Source organism: Oncorhynchus mykiss, chromosome 24 (genome assembly GCF_057628025.1).
Source record: "Oncorhynchus mykiss isolate SJ-2025 chromosome 24, ASM5762802v1, whole genome shotgun sequence".
NCBI classification, from domain to species: Eukaryota; Metazoa; Chordata; class Actinopteri; order Salmoniformes; family Salmonidae; genus Oncorhynchus; species Oncorhynchus mykiss.
The window spans coordinates 30,366,164-30,384,622 of record NC_143045.1 but is presented as its reverse complement, the minus strand read 5'-3'; the positions used below and the strand labels follow the sequence as shown (position 1 = coordinate 30,384,622).

The window sequence follows — 18,459 nt, the reverse complement described above, 5'->3', positions numbered from 1 at the left end:
TTTATGTATGTATGTGTAATATGTCAGTTGATTTATGTATGTGTAATATGTCAGGTTATGTATGTGTAATATGTCAGTTAATTTATGTATGTGTAATATGGCAGGTTATGTATGTGTAATATGTCAGTTGATTTATGTATGTGTAATATGTCAGTTGATTTATGTATGTGTAATATGTCAGTTTATGTATGTGTAATATGTCAGTTGATTTATGTATGTGTAATATGTCAGTTGATTTATGTATGTGTAATATGTCAGTGTATTTATGTATGTGTAATATGTCAGGTTATGTATGTGTAATATGTCAGTTGATTTATGTATGTATGTGTAAAATGTCAGTTGATTTATGTATGTGTAATATGTCAGTTTATGTATGTATGTGTAATATGTCAGTTTATGTATGTGTAATATGTTAGTGTATTTATGTATGTGTAATATGTTAGTGTATTTATGTATGTGTAATATGTCAGTTGATTTATGTATGTATGTGTAATATGTTAGTGTATTTATGTATGTGTAATATGTCAGGTTATGTATGTGTAATATGTCAGTTGATTTATGTATGTGTAATATGTCAGTGTATTTATGTATGTGTAATATGTCAGTTTATGTATGTGTAATATGTCAATGCACATGTTGTGAGTAACACTGATTCAGCCCTGACCTTTTTGCAGTGGTGTAAATTACTTATTAAAAAATACTTTAAAGTACTACTTAAGTCATTTTTGGGGGGTATCTGTACTTTACTACTTATATTTTTTCACTACCTTTACTTCACTACTGTCACACATGATCCCTCTCTGGCCTCTAGGTCACCAGGCTGCTCGTTATGGCGCACACCTGTCACCATCGTTACGCGCACCTGTGCTTCATCAGACTCACCTGGGCTCCATCACTTCCCTGATTACCTTCCCTATATATGTCATTCCCTTTGGTTCCATCCCCAGGCGTTACTGTGTCAGTTCTGTGTCAGTTCTGTGTATTGTTCGTGTTTGTTATTTTGTATTATGTTGTGTTTATTTATTAAAACACTCACTCCCTGAACTTGCATCCTGACTCTCAGCGCACATCATTACAACTACATTCCTAAAGAAAATAATGTACTTTTTACTCCATACATTTTCCCTTTCCATGGTCCAATTCACACACTTATTAAGAGAATATCCCTGGTGATTTCTACTGCCTCTGATCCGACGGACTCACTAAACACAAATGCTTTGCTTGTAAATGATGTCTGCGTGTTGTAGTGTGCCCCTGGCTATCTTTAAATACAAATGTTTAAAAAAAGAACATTGTGCTGTCAGGTTTGCTTAATATAAGCAATTTTAAATGATTTATACTTTTACTTTTGATACTTAAGTATATTTTTGCAATTACATTTACTTTTGATACTTAAGTATATTTAAAACCAAATCCTTTAAAACTTTTACTCAAGTAGTATTTTACTGGGTGACCTTTACTTTTACTCGAGTGACTTTCTATTAAGGTATCTTTACTTTTCCCACCACTTCCTTTTTGTCAGACCCCCCCTCCCCCATGAACCCCTGATGTGTGTGTGTGTGTGTGTGTGTGTTGAGGCTTGACACTTCAACATATGGGTTCAATGTAAGCTAGGTATTTGATGTGTACTGAAAATATAAAGCCTACAGTATGTGTGTACTTTGAGTTTACATTACATGCAAGCCATGTATTTTACATCATGCCTGAAGTACATGATTTTCAAACCACAGCACTGTCAGAGTATTGTCATGGAGAGCATTGGCATGGCATCTCATAGAGAGAGAGAAGTGCAGGGAGAAGTAAAGAGAGTGTCAGAAGGATAGAGAGAGAGAGGAGGATGGATGAGACATGGTACCTTCGTTTTCAATAGTGTCGACTGCATCATTGACCAGTCGAATGACGGTCACTATGGAGGCTTGTTGAAGAGAAGCAGAGGGAGGAGACACGGTTTGAGACACAGGAAGTTGACAACGGGCTGCCAGGAAGCAGAGCTACTATTGGCTGAAGAAGGGATCAACACTAGAGACGTGTAGCATGGGAGGTGTCTGATCCAAAGCTACATATGGAACCAGACTTAGAAGACCTACACTCTTAGAAAATGTTTTGCTATCTAGTACCTAAAATAAGTTTTCGGCTGACCCGATAGGAGAACCCTTTTTGGTTCCAGGTAGAAAGAAACCTTTTGGGTTCCATGTAGAACCCTCTGTGTAAAGGGTTCTACCTGGAACCAAAAGGGTTATTTCTACCTGGAACCAAAAAGTGTTCTCCTGGAACCAAAAAAGGTTATCCTATGGGGACAGCCAAAGAACTCTTTTGGAACCTTTTTTTCTAAGTATGTAGGAGGGGACTAACACAGAATCCATGTGCATTTGCTCGTCCAAATATTGGAGAGTATCCTCAGTACACGCACACACACTTGTACCAACACACACTCCAATTTACATATGTATACATGAGGTAGGGCTGTGCTCAGAGAGACGAGAGCTAGACTGTTAAATGATGTTCTGAAGACATTCAATGAAAATCAGATGAATAGAAAAATAAAAAGCAAATGGAGAAATTAAATGGAATGAACATTATAATGACATCACATCTACTGGAGTGGAGTTCAGATTGTTCTGTGGCCTGATTGGCTAATATCAGAGTAGGATATTATGTGAAACGTGATCATCTTGACAGTGAAGCGGTTCCATTAATTATGAATGAATGAAGCATCAATGTTATGTCAGCATTGCATTTCAGCTATGTAGTCTAGTACATAGTAGCAACACACTATGATTATATAGATTGACATGTGGATGTCAGTGATTTTTGCAGAATGACCTGAGTGATCCATGTCGATTAAGAAACAACCCTTTATAGGCTAACTCTCTAAGTAAAAATAACTACTACTGACTTTTTCCCAATAACAAAACGCCACAAAAACAAAGCACAAGTTCCATAACAATAACAAAAACACAGACAACACAGCACAATGTAACACAACACATAAACAACCACCTAAAACCTGAACTGGCTTCTGACAACAATTGGAACTGCAATATCAACGAGTACAACCATTGAAAGACATGGGAAAGAACAACATGTGCTTGAATGTGTGATGATGAAACATTGACAAGTTAACAAACACAACATAGCTGTGTGGATGGAAGCACAGTGTTATTCCTCTTATGTCAGATGTCTGTCTGTGTGCACACTGTCACACTGTCACACTGTCACACTGTCACTTCCAAATGAAAACAACAACCTGACAGGTATGGAAATCAACTAACACACTGTCACACTGTCACACTGTCACACTGTCACTTCCAAATGAAAACAACAACCTGACAGGTATGGAAATCAACTAACACACTGTCACACTGTCACTTCCAAATGAAAACAACAACCTGACAGGTATGGAAATCAACTAACACACTGTCACACTGTCACACTGTCACTTCCAAATGAAAACAACAACCTGACAGGTATGGAAATCAACTAACACACTGTCACACTGTCACACTGTCACACTGTCACTTCCAAATGAAAACAACTATCTGACAGGTATGGAAATCAACTAACACACTGTCACACTGTCACTTCCAAATGAAAACAACAATCTGACAGGTATGGAAATCAACTAACACACTGTCACACTGTCACACTGTCACACTGTCACACTGTCACTTCCAAATGAAAACAACAATCTGACAGGTATGGAAATCAACTAACACACTGTCACACTGTCACTTCCAAATGAAAACAACAACCTGACAGGTATGGAAATCAACTAACACACTGTCACACTGTCACACTGTCACACTGTCACACTGTCACACTGTCACTTCCAAATGAAAACAACAACCTGACAGGTATGGAAATCAACTAACACACTGTCACACTGTCACTTCCAAATGAAAACAACAACCTGACAGGTATGGAAATCAACTAACACACTGTCACACTGTCACACTGTCACCTCCAAATGAAAACAACAACCTGACAGGTATGGAAATCAACTAACACACTGTCACACTGTCACACTGTCACACTGTCACTTCCAAATGAAAACAACAATCTGACAGGTATGGAAATCAACTAACACACTGTCACACTGTCACACTGTCACACTGTCACTTCCAAATGAAAACAACAATCTGACAGGTATGGAAATCAACTAACACACTGTCACACTGTCACACTGTCACACTGTCACACTGTCACTTCCAAATGAAAACAACAATCTGACAGGTATGGAAATCAACTAACACACTGTCACACTGTCACACTGTCACTTCCAAATGAAAACAACAATCTGACAGGTATGGAAATCAACTAACACACTGTCACATTGTCACACTGTCACTTCACAATGAAAACAACAATCTGACAGGTATGGAAATCAACTAACACACTGTCACACTGTCACACTGTCACTTCCAAATGAAAACAACAATCTGACAGGTATGGAAATCAACTAACACACTGTCACACTGTCACACTGTCACACTGTCACTTCCAAATGAAAACAACAATCTGACAGGTATGGAAATCAACTAACACACTGTCACATTGTCACACTGTCACTTCACAATGAAAACAACAATCTGACAGGTATGGAAATCAACTAACACACTGTCACACTGTCACACTGTCACTTCCAAATGAAAACAACAATCTGACAGGTATGGAAATAAACTAACACACTGTCACACTGTCACTTCCAAATGAAAACAACAATCTGACAGGTATGGAAATCAACTAACACACTGTCACATTGTCACACTGTCACTTCACAATGAAAACAACAATCTGACAGGTATGGAAATCAACTAACACACTGTCACATTGTCACACTGTCACACTGTCACTTCCAAATGAAAACAACAATCTGACAGGTATGGAAATAAACTAACACACTGTCACACTGTCACTTCCAAATGAAAACAACAATCTGACAGGTATGGAAATCAACTAACACACTGTCACATTGTCACACTGTCACTTCACAATGAAAACAACAATCTGACAGGTATGGAAATCAACTAACACACTGTCACATTGTCACACTGTCACTTCACAATGAAAACAACAATCTGACAGGTATGGAAATCAACTAACACACTGTCACACTGTCACACTGTCACTTCCAAATGAAAACAACAATCTGACAGGTATGGAAATCAACTAACACACTGTCACATTGTCACACTGTCACACTGTCACTTCCAAATGAAAACAACAATCTGACAGGTATGGAAATCAACTAACACACTGTCACACTGTCACACTGCCACTTCCAAATGAAAACAACAACCTGACAGGTATGGAAATCAACTAACACACTGTCACACTGTCACTTCCAAATGAAAACAACAATCTGACAGGTATGGAAATCAACTAACACACTGTCACACTGTCACACTGTCACACTGTCACTTCCAAATGAAAACAACAATCTGACAGGTATGGAAATCAACTAACACACTGTCACACTGTCACACTGTCACACTGTCACTTCCAAATGAAAACAACAATCTGACAGGTATGGAAATAAAACAATTCACGGGATTAAAATAACTGGATTAAAAAAACGGAAAAAAAACCCCTCCAAGAATGAACATGAACAGATTATATGAAACACATAAATCAAACAATAACATTGACAAATAAACTAACACACTGGATATACAATTGTTTTCCTGAAACACTTTTATAACACAGCAGGAGTAAATGCATCTGTTGGAGAGAGGGGTGTTAGTTATTGTTAACCACAACATCTCTCTTTTAATGACATAACATCACACCCCCCGACTCCCCCCGACTCCTAGTTCCCTATCTCTTAGGTGTTTGCAGATCTAAATGAACTGTTATTGACGCAATATGGCGATGGCGCGACCTCATCCGACGTGCTTTAGGGAGCTTCAGCCATATTGCTTTTAAATACAGTATCTGGTACTTCTGAATCTGCAAACACCTAAGGCTAATGATAGGGGGTTAGGGGAAGACAAGACTAAGTTAAGTGTTGCTATCGGACCGGACGGCAGACTACCTCACTGTTGCTATGGGTGTGGCCGTAAAGAGGCACGAGAAAGGAGGGGCATGTCTTACCGTTGTCGTCGCAGGAGTCGGAGTGGAAGGAGCTCAGTGATTGGACCTCAGAGTTGCTGCCCTTGTTGCTCCCTGAGAAACAGGTCATCTCTTCGCCCATATCTACCATTTTACCTGCAGGGAGAGGTCAGAGGGTAAAGTTCAGGGCGTCTGAGGGCGGTGGGAGCAGGCCAGGGAGAGTTGGCCCTCAGCGTGGTTAGTCACTGAAGAACAGGCTCGTTTGTGCCAGGGCTGTCTTTGTTGTGGCACAAATCACACACATACTTTGGCTCCATCGACAACACTGCTGGCATCGAGAGCTAGATGTACCCCGCACTCACACACACACACACACACACACACACACACACACACACACACACACACACACACACACATACACACACACACACACACACTTTTGATTTGGGAATCAAAGCCAGCTCATAATTAGGATGGTCTTGATAAACTGAACGTGATGATCTCTGAGTGTAGTTCTGTGTAATATGAATATGAATGAATATGGAAATGGAACAACAATGCACTCCCCCTCAAGGGTTCCTGGAAAAGAGAATCACTTGGAGGGATACTCAATCACACAAACGGAATATACAGTATGCATGAATACACACACACAAGACACCACAAACACGTATGAACAAAGACTGTACCACACACAAACAGGTTCAAACACATCACACTAATACATAACTATGTCCCCCCACCCACACACACTGACCCTCGTCACTGTCCCAGGGGCTCTTGTGGATGGAGTCACAGTCAGAACGACAGGGCGAGACAGGTGGCAGGTTGGGCGCCACGCTACACACCACCACCCCCCTTCGCGCTGTGCCTCCCAGAATCCTGGGTGACTCTGGGTGGAAGGTGCTCATCTCAGTGTGTTCCACGCCTCTCCCGTCAGCCATCTTCTCCAGCGTGGACCGCGGATCGCCTTGGAAACAGGGTGTATATGCCATGGGCCTCACAGGCACCTGGGGCGGGCCGAGCATCCCAGCTCCGCCACCTATCACAGTGGCGCACAGCCCCGCTTCGGCGTACAGGTTCAAGGGGTCTCCCGGCGTGCAGCGCAGGGTCTTGAACTGAACCCCGTTGGCCTTGTTTAACAGAGCTGCTGTTGCTGGATCTTGGACCAGCGTCAAGTTGTTACGGGAGTAGTTCTTCTGGAACACCTGGAGACAAAATATAGTTTTGGTATTTCTTGTAAAACAAAATATAGGATTAAAGATGTAGGATCTTCATTTGAGACAGTTTCTGAGGCAGGAAAATAATCCTGTATCAACAGGAAATATTAATTAATGGACATTTTTGTAGGGGTTGATACATTTTTCTTACGGGAAGATCAAGTCTGACATTTCTGTGGAAATTAGAAACTTCAGAAGCCTTTTCAAACCTTAAATACAATACAAGTTTTAATGTACTACATCGCAGGACAGTGTGATCAACTTAAGACCCTACATCTGTAAAAGCAACGAAGGCTGAATTATTTGATACAACTTACACATTTCATCGTAAAAATAAAAACACACAATAATAAGTAAACAACACAATACAAATACCTTCTTACGGAAGGCGATGAAGAGGATGATGAGGGTGACGATGACGAATAGGACAACAGCAATGCCGATCAGTTCTTCTTTCCCCACCATAGCGTGTCCAGCCTGCATGTCTGGTACCACCACGGGCCGCAGGCCGCAGAGCTGGCCCACGAAGCCCGCCGTGCAGTTGCAGTAGAACGAGCCGTGCGTGTTGACACACACACCGCCGTTCTCACATTCTCCTTCGCCACCCGTGGCTCCGCCCCGCTCACACTCGTTTACGTCTTCCTCGCACCTGGAGAGGGTGAACGGAGGAGGGAAGGGAGAGAAGGAAGACGAGAGAGGGATGAGGGGAGATCTTTGCATGGTAATTAGTTTAGATAGTCTGTACACTCCAAAAACCTGAGGTAGGCACCAATATATCTAAACCTCTGTCACTTCAGTTGGCACTTAAAACAAATTGTCACAGGTCATTTGTGGGACATTTAATAATTGCCTGACTAAAACTGATTAAGACTCTCCTTTCATTTGGAGGTGGGAGGGGAGACATGTAGAGAGGGTGATAGAGGACAGCTCAGGGACTCCCAGGGTCTTTCTCAAAATGCATACTACCGTGCTACCGTACTACCATACTACAGTACTACCATACTACCGTACTACTGTGCTACCATACTACCGTACTACTGTGCTACCATACTACCATACTATCCGTGCTACTGTACTACTGTGCTACCATACTACCGTGCTACCGTACTACCATACTCCCATACTACCGTGCTACCGTACTACCATACTACCCTACTACCGTACTCCCATACTACCGTACTACCATACTACCGTGCTACCGTACTACCATACTTCCATACTCCCATACTACCGTGCTACCATACTACCCTACTACTGTACTCCCATACTACCGTACTACCATACTACCGTGCTACCGTACTCCCATACTACCGTACTCCCATACTACCGTACTACCATACTACTGTGCTACCGTACTACCATACTACCGTACTACTGTGCTACCGTACTACCATACTACCCTACTACCGTACTCCCATACTACCGTACTCCCATACTACCGTGCTACCGTACTCCCATACTACCGTACTCCCATACTACCGTGCTACCGTACTCCCATACTACCGTGCTACCGTACTACCGTACTACCATACTACCGTGCTACCGTACTACCATACTACCGTGCTACCGTACTACCCTACTACCATACTACCGTGCTACCATACTACCGTGCTACCATACTACCATGCTACCATACTACCGTGCTACCGTACTACCATACTACCCGTACTACCATACTACCGTGCTACCATACTACCGTGCTACCATACTACCGTGCTACCATACTACCGTGCTACCATACTACCATACTACCGTGCTACCATACTACCATGCTAATGTGCTACCATACTACCGTGCTACCATACTACTGTACTACCATGCTACCATACTACCGTTCTACCGTACTACCGTACTACCATACTACCGTGCTACCCTACTACCATACTACCATACTACCATACTACCGTGCTACCATACTACCATGCTACCGTACTACCATGCTACCGTACTACCGTGCTACCGTACTACCGTGCTACCGTGCTCCGAGCATGCAAATTGGAGCATGGGAGGGTCGGAGTATGAGTCCAAATTAAAGTATGTATACCGTACTACTGTGCTACCATACTATCCGTGCTACTGTACTACTGTGCTACCATACTACCGTGCTACCGTACTACCATACTCCCATACTACCGTGCTACCGTACTACCATACTACCCTACTACCGTACTCCCATACTACCGTACTACCATACTACCGTGCTACCGTACTACCATACTTCCATACTCCCATACTACCCTACTACTGTACTCCCATACTACCGTACTACCATACTACCGTGCTACCGTACTCCCATACTACCGTACTCCCATACTACCGTACTACCATACTACTGTGCTACCGTACTACCATACTACCGTACTACAGTGCTACCGTACTACCATACTACCCTACTACCGTACTCCCATACTACCGTACTCCCATACTACCGTGCTACCGTACTCCCATACTACCGTACTCCCATACTACCGTGCTACCGTACTCCCATACTACCGTGCTACCGTACTACCGTACTACCATACTACCGTGCTACCGTACTACCATACTACCGTGCTACCGTGCTACCGTACTACCCTACTACCATACTACCGTGCTACCATACTACCGTGCTACCATACTACCATGCTACCATACTACCGTGCTACCGTACTACCATACTACCCGTACTACCATACTACCGTGCTACCATACTACCGTGCTACCATGCTACCATACTACCGTGCTACCATACTACCGTGCTACCATACTACCATACTACCGTGCTACCATACTACCATGCTAATGTGCTACCATACTACCGTGCTACCATACTACTGTACTACCATGCTACTATACTACCGTTCTACCGTACTACCGTACTACCATACTACCGTGCTACCCTACTACCATACTACCATACTACCATACTACCGTGCTACCATACTACCATGCTACCGTACTACCATGCTACCGTACTACCGTGCTACTGTGCTACCGTACTACCGTGCTACCGTGCTCCGAGCATGCAAATTGGAGCATGGGAGGGTCGGAGTATGAGTCCAAATTAAAGTATGTGAAAGGGAGCCTGGAGGGCACTTCTTGAATGCATACTCCGTTTGTATATATTTTAAGATTTAACGGAAAGTATGAAAATAAATATGACGCAACCACGGAAAAAATTGAAGCAATGGCTGAAGCAAGAGAAAATACACTGACTTAGGAAAGAAATGTTGCCTATTCACATCTCATATGTTGCCTGACTACAGTATTTTCTATCTTGATATGTTAATAAATACAGGCTGCGTTAATTATTGCATGTTTACCTGCCTACGTACCCTATATAGCAAGCCCAAAATAAGTAAACAGGGCTAACTGACTAGCTACTAGTACTGTTAGCTAGCCAGATAGCCACAAAGAATTGTTAGCTAGCTACACACGAAGAATGGACATCAATCTTGCATAATATTAGCTTTAGGTAATTGTTGCCTCTTTAACTAGCTTGCTAGCTAGATTATTATGATTCAAACATCTAGCTGATAATTCTGAAGTAAAACATTTGCTTTGTGTATATCTTGTTTCATCGATTGTTGTCGTCATTGTCTTGGCTGGAAGAAGGTTCAGTGAAAGGGAGATACAGAGTGAGGTAATACAGTAGGGTGAGATGCAGCATGAGGTAATACAGTAGGGGGGGATGCAGTGTGAGGTAATACAGTAGGGGGAGATACAGAGTGAGGTAATACAGAAGGGGGAGATACAGCATGAGGTAATACAGCAGGGTGAGATGCAGCGTGAGGTAATACAGTAGGGAGAGATGCAGCGTGAGGTAATACAGTAGGGGGAGATACAGAGTGAGGTAATACAGAAGGGGGAGATACAGCATGAGGTAATACAGTAGGGGTAGATGCAGCGTAAGGTAATACAGTAGGGTGAGATGCAGCATGAGGTAATACAGTAGGGGGAGATACAGAGTGAGGTAATACAGCAGGGGGAGATACAGAGTGAGGTAATACAGCAGGGTGAGATGCAGCATGAGGTAATAAAGTAGGGTGAGATGCAGCAACAGGTAATAAAGTAGGGGGAGATACAGCATGAGGTAATACAGTAGGGTGAGATGCAGCATGAGGTAATACAGTATGGGGGGATGCAGCGTGAGGTAATACAGTAGGGGTAGATGCAGCATGAGGTAATACAGTAGGGGGAGATGCAGCGTGAGGTAATACAGTATGGGGGGATGCAGCGTGAGGTAATACAGTAGGGGTAGATGCAGCATGAGTTAATACAGTAGGGGGAGATGCAGCGTGAGGTAATACAGTAGGGTGAGATGCAGCATGAGGTAATACAGTAGGGGGAGATGCAGCGTGAGGTAATACAGTAGGGGTAGATGCAGCATGAGGTAATACAGTAGGGGGAGATACAGCATGAGGTAATACAGTAGGGTGAGATGCAGCATGAGGTAATACAGTAGGGGTAGATGCAGCGTAAGGTAATACAGTAGGGTGAGATGCAGCATGAGGTAATACAGTAGGGGGAGATACAGAGTGAGGTAATACAGCAGGGGGAGATACAGAGTGAGGTAATACAGCAGGGTGAGATGCAGCATGAGGTAATAAAGTAGGGTGAGATGCAGCAACAGGTAATAAAGTAGGGGGAGATACAGCATGAGGTAATACAGTAGGGTGAGATGCAGCATGAGGTAATACAGTATGGGGGGATGCAGCGTGAGGTAATACAGTAGGGGTAGATGCAGCATGAGGTAATACAGTAGGGGGAGATGCAGCGTGAGGTAATACAGTATGGGGGGATGCAGCGTGAGGTAATACAGTAGGGGTAGATGCAGCATGAGTTAATACAGTAGGGGGAGATGCAGCGTGAGGTAATACAGTAGGGTGAGATGCAGCATGAGGTAATACAGTAGGGGGAGATGCAGCGTGAGGTAATACAGTAGGGGTAGATGCAGCATGAGGTAATACAGTAGGGGGAGATACAGCATGAGGTAATACAGTAGGGTGAGATGCAGCATGAGGTAATACAGTATGGGGGGATGCAGCGTGAGGTAATACAGTAGGGGTAGATGCAGCATGAGTTAATACAGTAGGGGGAGATGCAGCGTGAGGTAATACAGTAGGGTGAGATGCAGCATGAGGTAATACAGTAGGGGGAGATGCAGCGTGAGGTAATACAGTAGGGGTAGATGCAGCATGAGGTAATACAGTAGGGGGAGATGCAGCATGAGGTAAAACAGTGGGGGGCTGATGCAGAGTGAGGTAATACAGTAGGGGGAAATGCAGAGTGAGGTAATACAGTAGGGAGAGATGCAGCTTGAGGTAATACAGTAGGGAGAGACACAGCATGAGGTAATACAGTAGGGTGAGATGCAGAGTGAGGTAATACAGCAGGGGGAGATGCAGCATGAGGTAAAACAGTAGGGGGAGATACAGCATGAGTTAATACAGTAGTGGAGATGCAGCGTGAGGTAATACAGTAGGGGGAGATGCAGCGTAAGGTAATACAGTAGGGGGAGATACAGCATGAGTTAATACAGTAGTGGAGATGCAGCATGAGTTAATACAGTAGGGGGAGATGTAGCATGAGTTAATACAGTAGTGTGAGATGCAGCATGAGTTAATACAGTAGTGTGAGATGTAGCATGAGTTAATACAGTAGTGTGAGATGCAGCATGAGGTAATACAGTAGGGGGAGATGTAGCATGAGGTAATACAGTAGGGGGAGATGCAGCATGAGGTAATACAGCAGGGGGAGATGCAGCATGAGGTGATACAGTAGGGGGAGATGCAGCATGAGGTAATACAGTAGGGGGAGATGTAGCATGAGTTAATACAGTAGGGGGAGATGCAGCATGAGGTAATACAGCAGGGGGAGATGCAGCACGAGGTAATACAGTAGGGGGAGATGTAGCATGAGGTAATACAGTAGGGGGAGATGTAGCATGAGGTAATACAGTAGGGGGAGATGTAGCATGAGGTAATACAGTAGGGGGAGATGCAGCATGAGGTAATACAGTAGGGGGAGATGCAGCATGAGGTAATACAGTAGGGGGAGATGTAGCATGAGTTAATACAGTAGGGGGCGATGTAGCATGAGTTAATACAGTAGGGGGAGATGTAGCATGAGGTAATACAGTAAGGGGAGATGCAGCATGAGGTAATACAGTAGGGGGAGATGTAGCATGAGGTAATACAGTAGGGGGAGATGCAGCGTGAGGTAATACAGTAGAGGAGAGTGCAAGTGCTTCTCAAATGAAATGTTTGTGTTCTCCACACTTTCGTCCTCACAGGATTGTACTCAAGAGAACGCGGTCAGAGAATGCACACGGAGCATGAGGGTGTGGAGCACGGTAGTGCTGAAAAACAACACTAGTCTCATATGTTCACAATCAAATAACGAACACGCTGAGGTTGACTTTCCTGATCTTTCTCATCTGAAATTAAATTGTCTTTGATGATGGAACAAGCTGCTGGCGTGTGTGTGTGTGTGTGTGTGTGTGTGTGTTTCAGCAAGTAATAAAAACGTTTCAGTGCATTAATTAGTGAGCTTGTGACTGTAGCTCATCCTCATTAAGACTGCCTGTAGCCTTGATTTCTGAGGCATTAGATATTGTAATGTAACACAGTGGAACACCCCTAAACCCCTGGAGACAAGGAGACAAGCAGAATTAAATGTCATTTTTTTTTTATCTTTCAACTCTTTGAGTGAATCTTACAGGCTGCAGGCAGCTCTGCCTCTCCCGAGTGGCACAGCAGTCTAAGACACTGCATCTTAGTGCTAGAGGTGTCACTACAGACCCTGGTTCGATTCCAGGCTGTATCACAACCAACTGTGATTGGGAGTCCCATAGGGAGGTGCACAATTGGCCCAGCATCATCCGGGTTAGGGTTTGGCCGGGGTAGGCCGTCACTGTAAATAAGAATTTGTTCTTAACTATACAGGTTAAATAAAAAATATAAATTATACTCATCTGCCTATCACTGTAGAGAAGAGCTGGTGTATACTGCCACCCAGTGGAAATGATGAGGCATTGCATTTACAGTGATGTTATTTATGACATACATTATATTATTTCCACTACTTTGGCCAGTAGGAAGCTGAAATGGTTAAAACAAACAGCTCATTTAAAAGGTGGGTGTTTATGTGTCTCTCTGTGTGTGATAAATGGATGTTATATTCTGTGTGTCTGAGACTCCCGGGGTGTATGTTCAGGACAGGAGTGTGTTGGCGTGTACACTGTATGTTTACAGTGTGATCATTAGTGTGATAGTAACTCACGTGATGCCCTTGAAACCTCTCCTGCAGCTGCAGAGGAAAGCGTTGCCGATGGCTTTGCACACACCGCTGTTGTGGCATGGGTTGGGAATGCACGCTGTGATCTCAGTCTCACAGCGCCCCCCAGTGTACTGGGGACCGCAACTACAGGCAAAACCTGACATAGAGAAGAGGGGGAAAGAGAGGGAGATACAAGAGAGAAAAAAGTACATTTACATTTGAGTCATTCAGCAGACACTCCTATCCAGAGAGACGTACAGTTAGTGCAGTCATCTTATGATAGCTAGGTGAGACAACCACACATCACAGTCATAGCAAGTACACTTTTCCTCAATAAAGAGTCAGCAGAGTCAGAGCTCTGAGCGGGGGGGAGGTGTGTGTTAAATGAAGTATTCTGCATACAGGTGTGTAGTGCTACAATTGAACAAAGCATTCAGACCATCGCATCAGAACACACACACACACTCCATCACACACACACACTCATACTCCATCACACACAAAGTCCATCACACACAAACTCCATCACACACACACACACTCACGCTCCATCACACACAAAGTCCATCACACACACACTCCATCACACACACACACTCATACTCCATCACACACAAAGTCCATCACACACAAACTCCATCACACACACACACACTCACGCTCCATCACACTCACGCTCCCATCACACACATAGGAATGTGTTCAGTGCCGTGGAGACTAGTGTGTGCATTGTTTGAGCTTTGGCGGTGCTGCCAGGGATAGTTGGCCTCGGGTTGACGAGAGCTTGCCAGCCTAAACACAAACACACACACCTCTGGGAAATCACACGGGTACACATATACACACACACACACCTTCTGGAAAACACAGGGAAATGTCATTGCGTTTATTGACACAGCGCAATCACACACGCACACGCACACGCACACACACACACACACACACATACACACACACACACAGCAGGATACCGGAATACATACACACACACATACTCCGATAACCTTTACAAAGAGGTCGGGCATGCCAAAAAATGATCACAAAAATTACAGCAAAAATCCCTATTAACTGAACCTTATTACAGCCAGGACAAACATGACAAGTCCCAGAATGCCGTGCTCTTTTCAGAGCGCTCCGCCTCTCGTTGTGAATTAGAAATGCAAGCGAGGAAACCGGAAGAGATCAACCCACGGGAGCGTTAAGTCACTCTCTGTGTGTTGAGACTTGGCCTTGATGTGTTAAGTCAGCACGTTAAGTCAAGGGGTCACCCTGCTGAGTCCAGGCTGGGAATTTCGATAGCGATGACATTTAACCAGGCTTCCCTATTGACTGCAGTAAAATGCCAAAGGGTGAAAAAAAAATGTCTTGAGCCTTCACTGTAGTTAGATTTGAAAAGGATACGATTTGTTCATGTAGGCCTTTTGAGTTCAGACAAAAAGAGGAGAGATATGAACCGACAGAAAAACTAAGAGCAGCTCGAGAGATATGACAACACAAAGAGAGGAAGAGAAGGAGAAAGAGAAGGTGATCAGGCAGACAAAAAGGAGCAGACAGAAATGGGCAGACAGATGTAGGCAGACAAAAAGGGAGATGAAGGAGTATAGAAGGCTATTTCACAATCACACCTTTGGGAAACAGTGGGTCAAGGACAGTTTAATTAGGAGTTAATTATGGATGAATAATAGAATGATGTTGAGGGGAGATCCAGACTTCTGGAGAGGTTATAGTCAGCCGGCTGGCTCAGGGGCAAAGGCTGGCACAGATCCCCATCCATCACCCTGGTGCTAAACGCTAATCAATCAAACTATCAATCAGGAAATCTTCCTATCAGTGTGTGTATTATGGACACTAAAGGTCACCAATAATCTCTGTCCTCGAGAGCTACAGGGTGGTGCAGGCTTTTGTTCCAACCCAGGCTGTTTGTTTCACACGTGCACCAGAGGAGGCTGGTGTGATGAGCAATAGGAGGATGGGTTTATTTTGATGGCTGGATTGGAATAAATGGAACGGTATCAAACACAACAAACATATGGAAACCATGTTTGACACGGTTCCATTTTTTCAATTTCAGCCATCACAATGAGCCCTCCTCCTATAGCTCCTCCCACCAGCCTCCTCTGGCGCGCGCACACACACACACACACACACACACACACACACACACACACACACACACACACACACACACACACTGTCCCGACCACATAGATTTCCATCTTGAAGTTCACCAGACTCACCACCGGAGGGCAGGCTGTTGCAGGTAGCACCGTGGAGGCAGGGCTGTTTCAGGCAGGCATCGGGGTAGAGAACACAGCCCAGTTTCAGCTCTGTCAGGCCCACCACCTCAGCATAGCGACTCCTCTTGTTCTGCAGGGGCAGCTCGTTGTTGTTGAGCATCACAGAGTCCAGGCAGCCCTGGAAACCATCCGTCACACGAGGACCCTTCTTGTCTGTCAGGCTGCGAGAGTTAGGAGGTTGGACCTGGGGGAGAGGAGAAACATGAGTGACACATCAGATTTATGTATACAAACAAACAAACAAATATTGTACTGTATATTAATATGTATAGCATACAAAACTACAACATCAAATCAGAATACCTAGCTTTTTCATGTTATTTTCTGAGTATGGAGCAAGCATTGTTCAGACAACAACATAATATAACAACATAATGTATACATCAACGATGTCGCTCTCACTGTGGGTGATTCCCTGATCCACCTCTACGCAGACGACACCATTCTGAATACATCAACAATGTCGCTCTCACTGTGGGTGATTCCCTGATCCACCTCTACGCAGACGACACCATTCTGAATACATCAACGATGTCTCTCTCACTGTGGGTGATTCCCTGATCCACCTCTACGCAGACGACACCATTCTGAATACATCAATGATGTCTCTCTCACTGTGGGTGATTCCCTGATCCACCTCTACGCAGACGACACCATTCTGAATACATCAACGATGTCGCTCTCACTGTGGGTGATTCCCTGATCCACCTCTACGCAGACGACACCATTCTGAATACATCAACGATGTCTCTCTCACTGTGGGTGATTCCCTGATCCACCTCTACGCAGACGACACCATTCTGAATACATCAATGATGTCTCTCTCACTGTGGGTGATTCCCTGATCCACCTCTACGCAGACGACACCATTCTGTATACATCAATGATGTCTCTCTCACTGCGGGTGATTCCCTGATCCACCTCTACGCAGACGACACCATTCTGTATACATCAATGATGTCTCTCTCACTGTGGGTGATTCCCTGATCCACCTCTACGCAGACGACACCATTCTGAATACATCAACGATGTCGCTGTCACTGTGGGTGATTCCCTGATCCACCTCTACGCAGACGACACCATTCTGTATACATCAACGATGTCGCTCTCACTGTGGGTGATTCCCTGATCCACCTCTACGCAGAAGACACCATTCTGTATACATCAACGATGTCGCTCTCACTGTGGGTGATTCCCTGATCCACCTCTACGCAGACGACACCATTCTGTATACATCAACAATGTCGCTCTCACTGTGGGTGATTCCCTGATCCACCTCTACGCAGACGACACCATTCTGAATACATCAACGATGTCGCTCTCACTGTGGGTGATTCCCTGATCCACCTCTACGCAGACGACACCATTCTGAATACATCAACAATGTCGCTCTCACTGTGGGTGATTCCCTGATCCACCTCTACGCAGACGACACCATTCTGTATACATCAACGATGTCGCTCTCACTGTGGGTGATTCCCTGATCCACCTCTACGCAGACGACACCATTCTGTATACATCTACGATGTCGCTCTCACTGTGGGTGATTCTCTGATCCACCTCTACGCAGACGACACCATTCTGTATACATCAACGATGTCGCTCTCACTGTGGGTGATTCCCTGATC

The 18,459-nt window shown here is 44.2% G+C and overlaps 1 protein-coding gene across 5 annotated transcripts in view; it reads right to left on the bottom strand.

Annotated features, from left to right (window-relative positions):
- LOC110503387 (protocadherin Fat 3) overlaps window positions 1-18,459 on the bottom strand; it is a 332,354-nt gene that overhangs the window by 9,539 nt on the left and 304,356 nt on the right. For 3 of the 5 annotated variants that reach the window (XM_090218842.1, XM_090218843.1, XM_090218844.1), the window contains 6 exons: window positions 16,772-17,015; window positions 14,538-14,691; window positions 7,650-7,923; window positions 6,812-7,262; window positions 6,094-6,207; window positions 1,856-1,915 (listed from right to left, as the gene is read on the bottom strand). In XM_090218842.1, the coding sequence (XP_090074968.1) occupies window positions 1,856-1,915; window positions 6,094-6,207; window positions 6,812-7,262; window positions 7,650-7,923; window positions 14,538-14,691; window positions 16,772-17,015 (1,297 nt within the window). The remainder of the gene's footprint in view (window positions 1-1,855; window positions 1,916-6,093; window positions 6,208-6,811; window positions 7,263-7,649; window positions 7,924-14,537; window positions 14,692-16,771; window positions 17,016-18,459) is intronic. The other 2 variants (XM_090218845.1, XM_090218846.1) reach the window with 1 other exon arrangement.